Source organism: Triturus cristatus, chromosome 7, assembly GCF_964204655.1.
Source record: "Triturus cristatus chromosome 7, aTriCri1.1, whole genome shotgun sequence".
In the NCBI taxonomy this organism is placed as follows: Eukaryota; Metazoa; Chordata; class Amphibia; order Caudata; family Salamandridae; genus Triturus; species Triturus cristatus.
In genome coordinates this window covers 1232502190-1232521313 of record NC_140590.1, presented here as the reverse complement: position 1 = coordinate 1232521313, position 19124 = coordinate 1232502190, and the positions used below count along the sequence as shown (strand labels likewise).

Sequence of the window (19124 nt, the reverse complement as noted above, 5' to 3'; positions counted from 1 at the left end):
CTCACAGGACCCGGATCTGCAGGAGACCGATCCCACCGGCAGCGACCACTCACACCACTCTGCGGACGACCCCGACCGACCTGGCCCCTCTGGTGTCCAACCACCTGCAGCACCTGCGTCAGGTACAACCGTGCCAACCACCACCCCCACTCCTGCCACATCCCAGGAGACACCCAGGATCCCTGCCCCAACACCACAATGCAGCCAGGCTCGCCAGGAGGGACACGGTGTCCCGGGCACCCAGGAGGAGGCAGGCGACAACGCAAATGCCACCCCTCAGGGGTCCCGGAGACCCGATGTGCCCACAAGTGCAGGCCAGGCGCAAATGGGCAGGGGTGGTGGGAGTGGAGGACGGCGGAGGCGCGAGCCTGACCAGTTGGCTGGGGATCCGGTATTTTCACATGTCCATAACATCCTGGACTCATACCGGCAGGACACCACGGGCATGGCCCAGGTTGTGTCCGTCCTCGAGGGGATCAAGACCCAGCAGGCCCAGCAACATGCGGACCTAATAGCCTGTCTACTGGTACACCAACGGAGGATGGAGGACAGACAGGCTGAGCAAGTGACGTCGTTCCAGGGGATTCACGCTACACTCCGTCGGATGGCCGACACCATGGCCGACCCTCCCTGTGCCAGAAGGCGGAGAACATCACCACCCACAGGGAGGGATCAGGAGGAGGAGGAGGAAACATCCGACGGAGCATCCCAGACGTCGTCACGGCCTGCTGGTGATGTTCCCCGCAGGAGGCCGGGTCGTCCACGGAAAGGACCGTGAGGGTGGCTGCTACATCACCATCTCCCAGGACACCTGGCCTGGCACCTGGCCCACTGGAGCAACAGCATCACAGCATCAAGAGACATTCTCTGCCACATGGCCCTGCTGGTCACTGGCTGACCAATGTTGACAAAGACTGTGGCATGGACTCTGAGGATTTCCAATGGCAAGGACACCAACTCCCCTACTGAACTTTGGATTCCCTAATCCCGGAAAGCACCTCACTTTGTCCCCCCCCCCAATAATAAATCACACTACTAAGAGTAGATGCCTGCTGGTAGCATTATTACCTAACATGTGTCTTGTAAAGTCTAAACATGCCTGAGTTATCTGTTCTCTTCAACCATCCACACCCTGGGGCCTGAGTCTGGCACAGGACACATGGGTCCCAGTTTATTAGGCAAGACAGACATGGAGCACCATACACACCCGTGATGGGCACAACCAGCTGAGGGGGTGGCCGAACAACCGTGCTGACAGACACATTCAGTACAGCAACAGTCATGCGCAGAGGTCAGGGATCCTGTCCAGTGTCCTGGGGGGCACCCAGGTATGTGTAGACAGGTGGCAGAACCATGTCCTGCAAGCTTGAGTCCGGTGGATGCAGAGAATGGGGGCCTGTCCAACGTTGGATGCATGGGGATGGCACATGTCACAATACCCACGCAGTCATGGACATCATGCCCAATACACAGTGTCAGCCCACACACAGCTTGCATCTCGCCACTCGACACATTGACACATAGCCACAATCAGGGAATACCATGCCAGACATGCAGGATGCACCGTGCCAACACACCAGCATTGACTGAGAAGAGGCACCTTGGAGGCATAGGGACACCTTTATTAGTCATGTTTTTGGGATTGCAGAGGCAACTTGAAGTACACATGAACACTTCATGTGGAGTAACATGTGGGTCCAACACTGGCACCCCCCTTCTGCAGCACAAATGCGTGATAGCCATGGTACTGGCACACAAGCGTCGGCTAACAGCTAAATACCCACAGCTGCACACGGAGAGCCTGCCATACACCATAGAACCGCTGATGTGGAAGTCCCACGCCATGTCAAGCCAATGTTAACCGTATGTGTCCGAGGGCAGTGTCACACACATTGATGCCATCATCACAATCCACTATCCCATCACTGATGACTGACAACCAGGCAGCCCATCTATTCTGGTGTACCCAGCTGCATGTCGTGTCCCATGGGGATGCCACATGTCTGCAGAGGAACCAAACCCCGACCGGGGCAGTGTGCACACATCGTGAACAACTGCCACACCCAATACACCCCAGATGCATCCCTTACCCCATGGAGACTTCCAAACGTGTCCGTGCCTGTAACGCTGAGTCAGCCCACGATGCCATGTCCATGAGGAATAGCAGTGCCACAACAATGCAACCAGCAGATGGCATGCGCAGGTACCTGGGGAAGAGAGACACACAAGAAGTCAGCCACAAAAAGCACAGCCACTTGCATGTGCATGTACTCGACACATGTTAGGATGACAACATGCTAGGTCACAATTATGAGTGGGGAAATACTACCATCACTGCCACCATCACTCCAGTGACACACCCACACACACCTCTGACTCACGTGCCATACATGCAGGTGGAGACACACATCACAACACATGCCACACGGGGACCAAGGCGTGCACACTCAGACACTGGTACTCACCACTAAGCAAAGAAGTCGCGTATGAGCCGAGTCCGGATGTCCTCTTGCGGCTCCACATCCTCCACATCACTAGCCCCATTGCCAAGCCCTTCGTCCTCCACGGGTGGATGGTCCTCGTCATGTTGATTCAGGATGAGTGGCACAGCTCTTTCAACTGCCATGTTGTGCAGCATGCAGCAGACCATGAAGATCTTGCAAACCTTCGCCGGGGCATATGGGAGTGCGCCGCCGGTCTTGTGGAGGCACCGGAATCGGCTCTTCAGCATGCCAAACGTCCTCTCTATCACACGCCTTGTCCGACCATGGGCGGTGTTGTAGCGGAGCTGAGCCGGCGTGATGGGGTTGCGGAGAGGTGTCAGCAGCCAATGCATGTTGGGATAGCCAGCGTCCCCTACATGGAAAGCACATGGATATCGTTAGAACTGGCGACGCGGTCGTGCTGCTCGGCTATACAGAATACAGGACAGACAGACTGTACCCACCAACAACACATGCCCGTTCGTTGCGCAGCTGCATCATCATATCAGGCATCCCGCTACGCCTCATGATGTAGGCATCGTGTGCTGATCCTGGAAAACGAGCACAGACATGTGAAATCACCATGTTGGACAGACACACCACAAGGGCATTGATGGAGTGGTAGTGCTTCCGATTTCGGTACGCCACCTCCCGTGCGTGTGGTGGTACCAAAGCTACATGTGTCCCATCTATGGACCCAATGACATGGGGCATCCCTCCCAGGGCATAGAATCCACGCTTGACCTCTGTCATCTGTTCAGGGGTTGGGAACTTGATGAAGTCATCCAGGTGAATCAACATGGCCTCCAAGAAATCATGCAGCACACCGCTGAACATGCTCTGGGACATGCCACCAACATGAGCTATGGTATTTTGGAAGGTACCCGTGGCAAGAAAATGTAGGGCAGCCATTACCTTCAGCTGGGGTGTCAGTGCCGTAGGATACCTGTGCTGCGGTTGCAGGTGTGGTGCCAGTCTCGCCGTCAGCTCCAGAATCAACGGTTGGGTGAAGCGGTAGAGCCGGATCCTGTCATTCTCCTGCATGGCAGCCAAGTCTGGAATTATTCGGGCAACAGGCGGCGCTCTGCAGTAATTTGGAAGTGACAAGGAAGAGTGAGTGCACTACGACAACAACTCATGTCTACTGAGCACATGTAAATCTGGCAATACACACATAATACATAGGGAGTCAGATATGTGCTACATGCCCAGGACACGTATGGATGCAAGGTGACACTCCTTCCAAGACCCAGCTACACACGGAGATTGAGAACCTCCCGATGCCACGCCATGGGAATAGCTGTGTCCCAGTGCAAGTGAACAGCCAGACGCAAGACAGGAGTGACATACACCCACACATCAGCAGAAGTAGGATGCCGATTGCAGAGACTGGTAGCGGAACACCGGAGCCACAGGTCACATGACATTACACTAGGCCTGCCCACACACCTTGCCATGAAGGTGCACATGTCATGACTCACCACACATTCCTTGTGAGGATGCTGACATGGCCTTGTCACGCTACTCCGTGTCCCATGCATACATGTGCACCTCACATCCGATAACACATGTGGCATGGTGTGCGGAACAGTGTGCAATGACAATCTACACACAGACACATGTTGGTTGCTGCAACGGCTGCAGCTTTTGAGGGTGCTACAACATCAACCTGATGTAAATCCCGGACACATAAATGACATAGTCACATTGTGCACTGTGGGTAGTGACAAGTCATGTGTCATGACCCCTGTACCGGGCATCATGGGACACTTCCGTGTGTTGGTGTCCGTGCCATGCCAGTGACGCTCACCCCAAGTGCGCAGTACGACATGCACACATGTCAAAGGAGTCAAGGGCATGCCTGGCACACATTGCACCCTCACACAGTACACCTGTACACATCTCATCATACATCTGGTGCCTCCTCCACTCAGGAGGCATGTTCCACATCACAGCCTGTCACACCTGTGCCCCACACATGTAGTAATGCACAGACGATGCCTTGATGTCCATTCCTGGACAAGTATGTCCATCCATGGACAAGTATGTCCGCCCTATTCCTACCTGTGTGTCGCCTATCACCACAGTGATGTGTACAAACCGCCGTACTGCTGCTAAGAGGGCCTGTGTATGTTCCCAAATCACTGTGGGAGTGCTGCCGTATGTGTACCCATCGTGATGGCGAGCGTACATGCATTTGTACGGTCCGTACCACAACGAGTACGCATACGCGTGCAGAACCATAGTGAGAGGGCCGTACACTCGCATGTACGCTCACTATCACTATGGGTCTGCACGCGTATGCGTACACGTAGTGGTACGGACCGTACACACGCATGTACGCTCACTATCACTATGGGTCTGCACGCGTATGCGTACACGTAGTGGTACGGACCGTACACACGCATGTACGCTCACTATCACTACGGGTACGCATACGCGTGCAGACCCATAGTGATAGTGAGCGTACATGCGTGTGTACGGTCCGTACCACTACGTGTACGCATACGCGTGCAGACCCATAGTGATAGTGAACGTAGGCATGCATGTACGGGCCGTTGCCATGCATATGGGGTGCCCTAGGGCCCCGAAACGCACCGTACCTGTGTGTGATTCTCCAAATTACATAGAGGACAAGTATTAAGGCCTACATGCATGCTGGTTGTCATGGAGACCAAGTTCAAATTTCGAAATTGTTCTGGAAGGTGCACAGCAGAAGTCAGTTGGAATTGTTCTACTTTGTTGCAATGTGTTTGTGGGGCTGACATCATGCAGGAGAATGAAACCGATAGAGAACCCACAGACTGCTAGGTTTGAAGGGATTGGTGGAAACATAGGATGCAAATGTGAGTGACCAATCACTCTGTACTCCTGTGCATGAGACTGGGCAGAAGGGCACATATAAGGCAGCCAGGTCCCATGAGGGAGTACTTGCCTGCACATCTTTGCATTTGTCGACCAAGCTGCTGCTACTGATTCCCTGGAACCATGTCAAGGGCTGTGGAGAGGTCACAGCCATTCACCCTGGAGGAGAACATGGCTCTGCTGGATGTGATCCTACCACAGTACCCCATGCTGTATGGGCGACCAGGGTATCAGGTGAGTGCATAGGCCACTGCCACAGACTGTCCCTATGTTGTGACTGTGACTTCCGGCATTGTGTCCTGGTGTGACACACATGCCATGTACTGTCGGGGGGGTACCAGGGGGGGGGGGGTGCCTGATGTCTCCCAGCAGTGCCCTGAGACAGGAGGGGTGTGTGCAGATTCCTCCCAGCAGTGCCCTGAGACAGGAGGGGTGTGTGCAGATTCCTCCCAGCAGTGCCCTGAGACAGGAGGGGTGTGTGCAGATTCCTCCCAGCAGTGCCCTGAGACAGGAGGGGTGTGTGCAGATTCCTCCCAGCAGTGCCCTGAGACAGGAGGGGTGTGTGCAGATTCCTCCCAGCAGTGCCCTGAGACAGGAGGGGTGTGTGTAGATTCCTCCCAGCAGTGCCCTGAGACAGGAGGGGTGTGTGCAGATTCCTCCCAGCAGTGCCCTGAGACAGGAGGGGTGGGTGTGATGCACAGTGTGAGCCTTGATCATTGATTGTGACATAGCCATCATTCCACCTGTGTACCCACTATGGCACGTACTGCCTTTTCCCTCACCAGAGGATGATGTCCCTATGACAGAGGTGCAATGCGTTGGCTGCATGACATGCCTTGTTGTAACCAGCTAATTTCTTCTCATATGTCTCTCTGTGACATGTGGCTGGTGTATTGATGTGGTGTCACTTGTTCTTCCTCACAGGTAGGCGCCACTGCCAAGGAGCAGATCTGGCTGACCGCCGTCAGTGCCGTGAGGCGTGTGGATGGTCAGAGGCGGAGCCTGTCCCAGGTGAGGAAACGCTGGCAGGATATCCGGTGCTGGACGCGGAGGATTGCACGGCTCCTGCTGGGGGACTCACCTGACAGCCACAAGAACCGCGGCCGCCGCCGTCTGAGCCACCTCCACAGGCGTGTGCTGCCGGTGGTCTTTCCAGACCTGGAGAGGCGCTTACAGGCGATGCAGCAGCCGGAAGGGGGTAGGTACATGTGCGTTTGTTGTGTGTCACCGGCATTTGTAAGGGCACAGTGGCATGAATTCACTGGCAGGGTTTAAAGGTGCTGTGCAGATCCAGTTTGCCCCAGTATAGCGCTGCGCCCCTGCCACCCTTCCCCTCCTTGCAATGTGTTCCCTGGTCTGTGTGTAGTCACTCCTTCACAAGGTAATGTAGGCTGGCGCTTTGTCCACGAGAACAATGACTGTAGCATCATGTGTGGTGGTGGTGTGTAACAGGTTGTGGGACCTTGCCTGTGAACTGTCAAGTTCACTGCATGTGGGTTCCATGTCAGTTGGTACTGATGCTGACTCCAGACATGGGAGTTGGTCTCTCATGTGTCATGCCTCATAGCGCATGTCCTATGTAGTGGCCTGTGACATGATGTGCATGAGTGTGCGATACGCATAGTGCAGGGATGGTGACGTGTGTAGCAGTCATGACCATTCTGTAGCATGTAGTTGCGTGCCCACTACTGTCCCCTGGGGCACCTTATCCTCAGTATTGTATGTGTCATCATCAACGTGGACACTCTCACTGTCTACAGCGTAGGTTGTGCTCTGTGCCATTGTCCCCTGTCACCATGTATATAGACGTGCTATTATGTACAGGTGTCCACTGTGAAGCCTGACCTGATTGTCCTTCTTCATACTCACAGTTGCCAGTGCCTGTGTGTCTTGTTATACTCATCGGAGGATGGGCACTGGTACCTCATTATTTGTACAGGCGCACCTTGGCTGTTTGGCGTCCAATCTTGCTTTTTGCCTGCCCCTGTGTTTATCACCCAGACTATGAGATGTCGGTGCCACCTGTGTCTCAACAATTTGCATCGTGTGGGGGTTTTTTGGGGCGGGCAATGCCTATGTGTCAAATCCTGATTTCTACTTGCTGGGTCTGGCCAGTGTGTGATGTTACTGGACACACACGCAAGGTGCAGTGACCGAGTAATGTTGGGCATGTTTGCAGCATTACCTATGCAGCATGTGTCTCAAGTTCATGGATATTGTCCCTGGTCATCGGTATTTTCACCAACGCTGTGTGGTGCAGATGCAGTGCTGGATTGTCCCCAGGGCCTGGGTGCTATGTCAGACTCCGTTTCCTGTCTTTAGCTATTGTCTCATGCTCTCCATGGTGTTTCAGTGGCATGGTGGCTCAACCAACTGTGTGTTTCATGCCCTACATCGGTACCTTGTTTTGCAGATGTTAGGGATCTTCCTTTTCAGGCTATGCAATGTTACCTATGTCGATTGGACTCATGTGACTGATGTGTACAGCTGTCTGATTAATTTCTGTCTCTCCACCCTGCCCACAGCATCGTCGGGGGACACAGAGGGAGACATGGACACAGGCAAGGCGGAGGGACCGAGCACCAGTGCCAGCCGTGACATCGGGGCTGGTACATCGAGTGGGACAGAGGTGGAGGATAGTGCTGGCGAGGACCTGTCGACTGGCACGTCAGAATACGAAGCTGACAGGTCCGAGGAGGAGTCCTCCGAGTGGGCGGTGGCTGCACCAGCAGCTGACAGCGGAACAACACCTTGCACCGCCCACTCAGTTCCCATCAGCCGCCTCCCACTTGCTCGTGTCCCTTCCCAGCGTGCCCGGTCACCGCATGTCTCCTTCCTGCCAGGCACCGCACCCCCTGCCCCTGTCTCCACTGCTGCCGCCAATGCTGAGTCTGTGGACATCCAGCGGCAACTGCAGGTTGGTCAGGCTGCGATCCTTAATGTCCTCCATGCCCACGGGAAAACCCTCACCAACATCGAGGCATTCTTGGAGGGCATTCATTCTTCGCAGGCTGACCAACGCAACTTGCTGAGGTCCATAGACTCCACACTGACTGCAGCAGTGGGTCTCCTGCAGCGCGACCTCCCCCCACCTACCCCTGCCCCATCCACACTTCCCACTTCCATGCCTGTCCCACGTACACCCAGACGTCGGCATGCACCCACCACAACAGACACAGGCACCACACCAGCAGGGAAGGTCCACCGCACTCCTCCTGACACGCACACACAGGGTGAGGTAGGCACACCCACTGGGTCGGGGGGCAAACGTGTGACACGCAGCCAGAGTGGGAGTCCGCATTCCACACAATCCACTCCCTCCAAATCCCCTCCCCTCAGCTCTCCTGGCCACATCTCCCCCAAGGACTCCTTCATGGCCGCTCTGTCCCTGAGCCCCACAGTTCCACCACCACGCAAGCGGTCAAGGAAGTCCTCGGTCAGGGTGGTTGAGTCTCCCCCCCTGTCTCCACCCTCCCCCGGTGGCGCTGCAACCCATCCCTCTGACCCCGCCCCCCTCCTTGGGGCCTGAGGTCACTTCGGGTGCAGGGGACTCCCTGGAGGACCTTGCTAAGGTGTGTAGTGCCATCCTGGCCTCCGCCTTTGGCCATGACACACCCCCTGTGGTTGAGTCCTCCATCCCTGCACCCACAACGCCGCCCCTTTGCCCTGATGTCCCTGCGGTGCCTGTTGCTTCCCCCCCCCCTGATGCCCTCACCAGTATGGAAGACGATGCCATTTGACTGTGCAGGCAAGGTAGGGGACACACATCCCACTGTGTCCCCCGTCCAGCTGGGAATCATTGACTGCCCTATGGCCTTTGTTGAAATTGAACTGCCTGCGATCCACGGACATTGTGCTCATGCTGAATAAAGCTTATTTTTGTTTTCATTATCACACTCCTGCTATGGTGGTATTGTTGTTGGTGGGGCTGCTACATTGTTTTGGGTGGTGTTTAAGGCTTTGGGTGTGTGGGATTTGTAGTAGTGTTCTGCTCATTGGGGCGACCCTGGGATCTGTGTGCCATCACAAGGTGTTGGCTAACTTCCTTAGCTCATTTCAGCAGTTACTGCATGGTTCAATTGTCCCAGGGTGTATTCCTTCCTCTGTGTACCCAGTTTCTTCCCTGCAGGGTGTTCACAATGTTTAGCGCAGAGCTGTGTCTACATGAGCTGTGTGTGTGACGGAGCCCTTCTACTTTGGCCATGCATGCATGGCCATGTCTCCACCTGCAACAATCGTGGCATCCTTGGTGATCACTGTACTTGTGTGTGGAGTCTGTTGACATGAGTTCATGGGGACATGTTCCCTTGTAGGCAGTATGGATGTGGGTAATTCCGGCATCACACACATGTGTTACACCCTTCCTGTGTCTGGGCACTGCTGGTTGGACTCTGCACCCACCCCTCCTGGGTCTGGGCACTGCTGGGAGGACTCTGCACCCACCCCTCCTGTCTCAGGGCACTGCTGGGAGGACTCTGCACCCACCCCTCCTGGGTCTGGACACTGCTGGGAGGACTCCACACCCACCCCTCCTGTCTCAGGGCACTGCTGTGAGGACTCTGCACCCACCCCTCCTGGGTCTGGGCACTGCTGGGGGGACTCTGCACCCACCCCTCCTGTCTCTGGGCACTGCTGGGAGGACTCTGCACACACCCCTCCTGTCTCAGGGCACTGCTGGGAGGACTCCACACCCACCCCTCCTGTCTCAGGGCACTGCTGGGTGGACTCTGCACACACACCTCCAATTTCTGGATATGTACGCTTGGGACATACACGGTGTGGGTGCGCTCCATGCATTCGAGGTGAGGGTACGGGTCGTACTTACACTGGTGGGGGTGGGGGTACGGTCCGTACGTCCGCGGGTGAGGGTTCGAGTCGTACTTACACTGTTGGGGTGGGGGGTACGCTCCTTGCATACGCGGGTGAGGGTACGGGTCGTACTTACACTGTTGGCATGGGGGGTACGCTCCATGCATACGCGGGTGAGGGTTCGAGTCGTACTTACACTGTTGGGGTGGGGGGTACGCTCCTTGCATACGCGGGTGAGGGTACGGGTCGTACTTACACTGTTGGGGTGGGGGGTACGCTCCTTGCATACGCGGGTGAGGGTTCGAGTCATACTTACACTGTTGGGGTGGGGGGTACGCTCCTTGCATACGTGGGTGAGGGTTCGTGTCATACTTACACTGTTGGCATGGGGGGTACGCTCCATGCATACGCGGGTGGGGGTACGGGTCGTACTTACACTGTTGGCATGGGGGTACGGTCCGTACGTCCGCGGGTGAGGGTTCGAGTCGTACTTACACTGTTGGCATGGGGGGTACGCTCCATGCATACGCGGGTGGGGGTACGGGTCGTACTTACACTGGTGGGGGTGGGGGTACGGTCCGTACGTCCGCGGGTGAGGGTTCGAGTCGTACTTACACTGTTGGCATGGGGGGTACGCTCCATGCATACGCGGGTGAGGGTACGGGTCGTACTTACACTGTTGGGGTGGGGGTACGCTCCTTGCATACGCGGGTGAGGGTACGGGTCGTACTTACACTGTTGGGGTGGGGGGTACGCTCCTTGCATACGCGGGTGGGGGTTTGTGTCGTACTTACACTGTTGGCATGGGGGGTACGCTCCATGCATACGCGGGTGGGGGTACGGGTCGTACTTACACTGGTGGGGGTGGGGGTACGGTCCGTACGTCCGCGGGTGAGGGTTCGAGTCGTACTTACACTGTTGGCATGGGGGGTACGCTCCATGCATACGCGGGTGAGGGTACGGGTCGTACTTACACTGTTGGGGTGGGGGGTACGCTCCTTGCATACGCGGGTGAGGGTACGGGTCGTACTTACACTGTTGGGGTGGGGGGTACGCTCCTTGCATACGCGGGTGAGGGTTCGTGTCGTACTTACACTGTTGGCATGGGGGGTACGCTCCATGCATACGCGGGTGGGGGTAGGGTCCGTACATATCCGTCCCCACGCTATGTGATGCTTGTGCGGGCCGTACCCAGGCCTTTGCCACGTGGGTACGATCCGTCCCGCCATTGTTGGGGTGACGTGTGTGTGGGCGTGGTACGACTCGTACCCACGCTCTTCAGGCGTGGGTACGGGACGTACCTGTCTGGTTGTGTTGCCGGTTCGCGTGGTGACGGACTTCCGTTGTGGCGGTCGCTGGCTTATCAGGACACGCCCCCACCCCCTCGTGGTGACCAGGGCATGGGAGTCAGGTATGTCCAGGCCATGTGTGACTTATGTGGTTGTTTTGTGGCCTGCCCTGGTCGTGCCACCCCCACCCCACCCCACTTTCCCCCCTCCCTTAGTTATTCTGACCTTCTGCGGCGTCTGCGTCGGTGCCTGTAGAGCAGGTGGACTGCTATGAGGGCAGGGATGACTCGTAGGTTCGGGTCCATGTCTGTCCGTCGCGTACTGGTACTCCTTGATCGCGTCGTCCTGTCGCGTACGGGTCCTCCTTGATCGCGTCGTCCTGTCGCCTACGGGTCCTCGTGGTCCTTGTTCGCGTCGTCCAGATTTCCCGGCAGTTTTTGGCTGCCGCAAAATCTTCACTGTGCGGGGTGACGTCGGTGCGAATCGTGATTCCTGGTTCGTGAATGGCTGGCTGCGAGCGTCCCGACGTCAGGTCGGCGCTTTCCCGGATCGCATTGGTAGGTGTTTTTTTGTTCGGTCGGGCTTTTTTACGATTCGTACGGTAATGGTGTACCCGTGCGAATCGTAATTCCTTGTTTGTAAAAATTGACAACCGGGTACGCGTCGGACGGAGATTATGCTCCGTCCGACGGTTCGTACCCGGTTTTTGCCGGATCGTGATCGGCACCAAAGTGTTACAAGGAGCATTTCAACATTGAGTTCAAGAGGTGGTCAGTCAAAATATCGAGTTTTTAATATCGACCTACAATAATATCGAGTTTTTAATATCGTAGGGACAGAATATCGAAGTCAAGAATATCGATGGACAGAATATCGACCCCAAGGTAAGTAATATCGAAGTAAATAATATTGAAGTAATTAATATTGATGTAAGTAATATCGTAAGCAAAAATATCGATGTCAATAATATCGATATTTTTTTAGTGTTATGTATTTTAATATGTATTTTATTTGTATGTTAAAGATTATTGTAATGTATTTTAATACATTTAAAAATAAATGTTTAGAGATTAATAATTATTTTAAAGTAAATTTAGCGTTTTAGTATCAGAGCGGGTTGTGGGTTTATAGGGGAATAGGGTGGGAAGTAATTTAATTATAATTAGGGCTCCCGGTTTTATGGTATTTATTTTTTTCACATTTCCGTCTGTATTTATCCATATTTATTTTTTTATCATTTTATCTGTATTTATCCGCATTTATTTCTGTGGCGAGCAAAAGAAGACGCTGCAGCTAGTATTTTTTCACATTTATTTTAATAGACAATGCACACTTTTTGCCTTTTTTTATAGTGTTACTTTGCACCAAAGGTACTGAAGTGCTTTACATGAGCAACAGTTTGATTACACAAGGTCATTTTCATTTTTACAGACACTGGGAAATTAAAGGATTTGGCCAGAATCATGGGATGGTGAGCCAAACCTGAGACTTGAGCCAGTATGTTCACATCCATGGTTGTTAATTCACCCCCAGTGCTATGGGTAGTGAAGGTGACATCACAATCCTTTTGCCATCACTGGGTTACTCTTAGCCCCATAGAAGTAACGTAATTCCTGCTGTGCGGCTAAGAAAATAAAGCTGAGTGAAAATCAAGGAACTTAAACAGGCTCTTAGTTTCCTGATTTCTTCATGTTTCTCCCACAGCAGTGATGACAAGGCAAGTCGGGTGGTTCACTGGCTCTGGGTTGTAGCTGTGAACCAGGCGCTGTTGTATCTCAGACGCCCAGATATTCATGTGTCGTCCTCGGGGTTCAATCCACAGGTGCTCTGAGTTCAAGTGGTGGACACCGCCCGATATATATTTCTTTACTGAAGCTGCTTAGAAATGAAGAATGGCGTAGCAAATATGCCACAGGCACAAAAGGAAGCTAAGCCTCCCCCTTCACACCAACCCCCAATACACTGGTTTCGTACTCATTTTGGGATGTGGGGTAAATGAAGCCGTAACCTCGCTGTGGTGCCAGGCCCTCCTTAAACGAGCTCTCTAAAGGCCTTTCATTTTTCTTGTAGATTGACAAAGACATTGAGCTGCACTGACTCCACCACCACCACCACATCGTGCAGATTCACCACTTCTTCGAGACAATGAAAACATCACTATCCTGCTGCTTGCCTATTTCTTTGAACTTTAAACTAAGCCGCCGGACAGGCAGATCCTACCAGCTGATAGTGAGACAACAGATGATGAGCGTCATGGTGTTAACAGGATGTCTGGGGGAGAGGAGGGGGGGCAATTAACCCCTTGGCATGTTCAATACTGTGTGATGTATTGATAAAGGCCAATAAGCGCTCTCAGCCTGCTGCTGTCTGGGAGGTAGAGAGACTCATTAACAGATCAGTCTCACTTGGCAACAGAGTGCTCAGGCCAGACTCAGGAGGGCGGAGTGATTTAGAGGGGAAAATAATCTGCAGGACATCGCAGTAGCAGTTTCAGATTTCTTTTGCTAACCCCTGTTCGCACACCATAAAGCTGGTTAGTAAGTATTTTTCCGTTTCTATTTATAAATACAGACAAAGAAATAAAAGTTTTCCGTCTGCATTTATATGTAGAAATCTGTTTAAACGGAAAACCGGGAGCCTTAATTATAATTAATGAATTCATATGTATTGTTTAATTGGTATTTATGAGTAATTCATTGTTAATTAATTATTAATTGTAAATTAATTTTATTAATTGGTTAATTATATTAGTTATAATTACTTTATTATTAATATTTATTTATTGTCATTGTTAATTAATTGTTAATTAATAATTAATTGGTGATATATTTTTATTAAGTGATTAATTGATAATTTAATTAATTATGTGAATTTTTATGTGTAGTGTGTTGTAGGTTTATAGGGGAATAGGGTGGGATGTAATTAAATTAAAATAATTAATGATATTGTTTTTTTATTTGTATTTATTATTAATTAATTGTTAAATAATTATTAATTGGTAATTAATTGTTATTCGTTAGTTAAATATAGTAAATATAATTAATTTATTTTTTCATTGTATTTGTTGTGATTGCTAATTAATGTATTGTTAATTAATAATTAATTGGTGATTAATTGTAATTTGGTAGTTAATATGTATTAACTAGTAAATTAATAACTATATTAATTATAAAGAATGTATTATTAATTGTAAATAATAGATAAATTGATAGTTACATTTATTGTGTTTTTTGTATGTGTAGTGTGTTGTGTGTTAAAGGGGGAATAGTGTGGGATGTAATTTTAATGTTATTTATTGAAATATTTAGTTTAAATTATTGGTATTTAATAATAATTCTTTTGTAAATTAATTATTAATATGCTATTTTTTAATAACAAATTATTCAATTGGTTATTATGTTCATAGAACCCCTATGCTATCCAGTGCTTTCCCAACTGTTTTACTATCTGGAGTGGGAATAGTAATTTTTACCCCTACGCTATCCAGCGCTTTCCCTACTGTTGCACTCTCTGGAGTTGGAATAGTAATTTTTACCCCTACGCTATCCAGCGCTTTCCCTACTGTTTCACTTACTGGAGTGGGAATAGTAATTTGTACCCCTACTCTATCCAGCGCGTTCCCTACTGTTGCACTCTCTGGAGTGGAAACAGTAATTTTTAGCCCTACGCTATCCAACATTTTCCTTACTTTTGTTTTTGTTGGAGTTGGACTAGTAGTTTTATTCTCTCTGATATTTAATATGTTTTGTATTATTTTAGCTAATGTAATATATCATTAATAATAAAAAATATTCAAATTAAATGTATTTATTTTTTTGCTATATGTAATTATTTAATATTTATTAATGTTATTGTTTTATGTGTATAGATGTATTGGTAATTTCTAAAAACATTTAATAATTTATACGTTACTAAAATAATTATTAAAACTAATTATTAAGTAAGTATATATATTATATATATGTTTAATTAATGTTTTATTAAATTATATATATTAATTAATAATTTTAAATATTATAAAATATATTTAATTATGTTTATTTTATTTATAAGTATTATTTGGTTTATTTTACATATATTTTTAAACTAAAAACAAAACGATATTTTTTACTAACAATATTTTTGACATTGATATTTAATTATCGATATTTTTGTACTTACCATGTTGTAGATAGGATGTCGATATTCTTGACATCGATATTTTTGTTCCGATATTTTTGTAGGTCGATATTTTGACCTTCGATATTTAGTCAGTGATCCAGTTCAAGAATCCCTCTCTTCAGTCGAAATCCCGAATTACTCTCTTGTCGTGAGTTATTTATGGTGCTTGATTTGTGTATCTTTTTATTTTGAAGCTTACAGAAAAACTGAAATATTTTGAAGAATGTACTCTCTAAGCTGTTTACAAGTCATGTAAACACGGTCAGTTCATATGGAAAAGGTCAAATGCATAGTCACGTGCTATGCAGTTCTTGAGGGAGTGGACCAAAAGTATAGATAAGCCTGAGCAGTGGGAAGCAAGCAATCTACAGACTGCTATTACAATATATAATCGTGTGAACAATACAGATACAAGGTGTCAGAACAGGCATACATTAGAATTTCAACAACACCATCTTGGCCGGATTTTCTTGTCACCAATTTTAACATTTAATTATGGTGGCCGTTGATTCAATAATGCAAAACAAAGGAACCAGTTTATGACGTCAGCCTACACGTGTTTCACAGAACACTTCAGCTTTGCCCTTGCAAATCAATTCACCAAAATGCCTGGGGTAGCGGAAGTGACATTACACGCTCTTTGACCTTCACTTCCACTGGCTCACACATACACACACATTCACACACACTCACACTTAAACACACTCTCACCCGCATGCACTCACACAGCATACATTTAAAAGCATTTTTTACTTACCTCAGCTGCCAGTGAGGGTTATATTTAGCTAACTAAAATAAATTTTTATTACACTAATGGAGAAAAATAAAATATATTATCCGCTATTAGTGTAATAATATAATTGAGAGTGCAGCCCCAACTGTCATCAAAAAGTACAAGCGGCCACTGTGTTACTGGCACTGATTTTGCCACCTCTGAGGCTGGGGGTCGCAAAGGCAGTGTCTGGGGGTTGCAGTGGGCAAGCCAGGGGTTGCAGCTGTGACCTATAGCAACACCTAATTGTCGCCCATGGCGTTACTAATATAAATGTGTGCTGCAGGCACCCACCCATGCTGCCCTGGCCACATTCTAGCCTAGTCCCCTGCTGTGGGTTCTGGCCTGAACGTTTATCCCAGGGCTCTTTTTGGTTTCCAGTCCAACCCTGCCCATTCTTTAAAAAGCACCAGCAAACAAAAGATCCGGAAAGAATGCAAAACAGATGAAAATGTTAAAAAATGGCAAACAACACGTTAAACGACAGGCTCATGAAAACACGTCATGAAACTCACCTGATTTGTGCACATTTCCCCAGCCTACAACGTCACATGGAGAACCATCAGTAAAATGGTCATTTTGGTTTGACAGCGGTATGACTTCAAAATTTGTACTGCTGGTGGTGATGTCGACCGCTGTTACCAGCTTCACCAATGCAATGTCGTAGCCGGAGAGCTGCATGGTGTATGAGCTGTGCTTGATAACCTTCTGAATGCCAATCTCTTTGGAGTTGAATGGCAGTTGCCACCGGCTGAAGACCACAGACCACTCACTCACGTTGGACAAACTGTAATGGAAGATGAGAGGATTATTTCCTAATTGTGCAGAACAATGCCCTGTGGTGGCCCTGCTTGGCTTTTCTGTGGTCTTTAAGGCAGGGGAAAAGAAAGGACAAACTGACCAATGGAGACAGCTGCTCTGAACTGTGGCCGTCCCAGAAAGAAGGTCCTGCAGTGGACCAGTAACTAATTTGGAAGGGGACTGAGGCTAGTTGGACTCGGTAGGCGGCAGCAGTTTGGTACACCCTTGTTATATCCCTTGTCGTATATCACATAACATATACTTACCTTGATATAGTAGGAAGCAGTTTGATACTGCCTTTTTGGGATGCAGGAATCCTGGGCAGAATAGTGATTTTATGCTATGTGGAACTTTCAGTGGCATTCCAGAATGTCCACAAACAATTGCTCAGGAATAAAATGCATTTCTAACCCATTCTAAAAACATGTAGGCAATAGAGGAAGGCAGGTAGGTTACGCAGTAATATCATCCGCAATACACTTTGCCATTTACATGAGAGGCCGACATAGACTTTCATCCCTACAAGGAAATAATAATAGAGAATATTGGGTTCAAGATGATAACACCCTTTTTAGAGAACACAAGACAACTTGTGATGTACTGGAAGCAATTAGAATAAGAGATGGCCACATTGCTAGGACACTCATTTTATTGCACTTACAGAGATAAAATGCCTAAAGTAAAAATCTAATGGCTTGATTTTGAAAGGCAGCGGCTGCTTAGCCAGCTGCCGGATAGATAGTGACTTATCTGCTATATACTTTGCCGCCGGCTAAATAGTAGAAATTATTTACTATTTGGCCAGTGGCCTTGAAAATAGCAGATCAACGTTGCTTTTTACCCAGCTGCTAGCTAAATAATAGACATTCTGCACGGTTTGCCCAGAAGCCATTAAAATAGCAGAAAAACTTCACTATATACCCTGCTGTTGGCTAAATAGTAGAGATTTTGCACTGTTTGGCCAGCAGTCATGGAAATAACAAATAAACTTCACTATTTACCTGGCCACTGGCTAAATAGCAGAGGTTATGTGCTATTTGGCTAGCAGTAAAGAAAACAGCAAAGAAAATGCACTCATTAGTCGGCTTCTTGCAAAACAGTAGACATTATTTACAATTTGGCCAGCAGCCATGCAAATAGAAAATAAACAATTAATTTCCTGGCTGCTGAAAGTACATATTATTTACCAGGTACCCGGCTGCTGGCTATATAGCACTACTGATGTACTGTTTATTATTGACATACATCTTCCTATAAATATTACGGTCCTGGTTTGTTAAAATTTAGTTCGCAAAATGTGGTTGCAAACTGCACCCATACTTCTTGAGAATGGAATAATATTTTACAAACTTACCTATGTACTGCTACATTGGTTCACACAATACTGAATCGTAGGGGGTTGCAAAATGACTTGCTTATTTAGTATTATTTACGCAGGTGTCAGTTTGGGACTCTGTGATAGGCTGTAATCATAGGGATGGTGGCCTGCAAGTGACAGCACACCAACATCTCTAAGACTGCATTCCAAAGTAGAAACTTTAAAAAAAAGCCTGCCCATGTTCCTTTGAAGGAGGCAGTGCCAGCGGCATAACGAAACTTGAGGGGTACCCCCTGCAAGATAAGTGGAAGGGGGCCCCTCCAGACTCAATCAGGAGCTCTCCAGCCAGGGTATTGTGCCGAGGGGGCCCTTGGAGCTTGCCACCCACACCGCGGGTGCTACGGGTGCCTATGTTATGCCACTGGCTGGTGCTCCTGCTGCCTTCTCCTTTATGGTTGCTGCCGCTTGGTCTCTGCCATTGGAGACAGACATGGCCTCATTCCAGTAGCGCCTGGTTACCTCATCTCTTTTTGTGAGACTATACTTCCTGGAGGAACCCAGGCATTTTAAATGCTTCTGCAGGCACAATGCAGGTCCTTCACTGCTGTTTTCTTACACTCTAAGCT

The 19124-nt window shown here is 49.3% G+C and overlaps 1 protein-coding gene across 1 annotated transcript in view; it reads right to left on the bottom strand.

The window, feature by feature from the left end:
* LOC146811697 (prostasin-like) overlaps nt 1-19124 on the bottom strand; it is a 58976-nt gene that overhangs the window by 22481 nt on the left and 17371 nt on the right. Inside the window, exon 3 of the mRNA XM_085618670.1 lies at nt 16895-17166. Within this exon, the coding sequence (XP_085474796.1) occupies nt 16895-17166 (272 nt within the window). The remainder of the gene's footprint in view (nt 1-16894; nt 17167-19124) is intronic.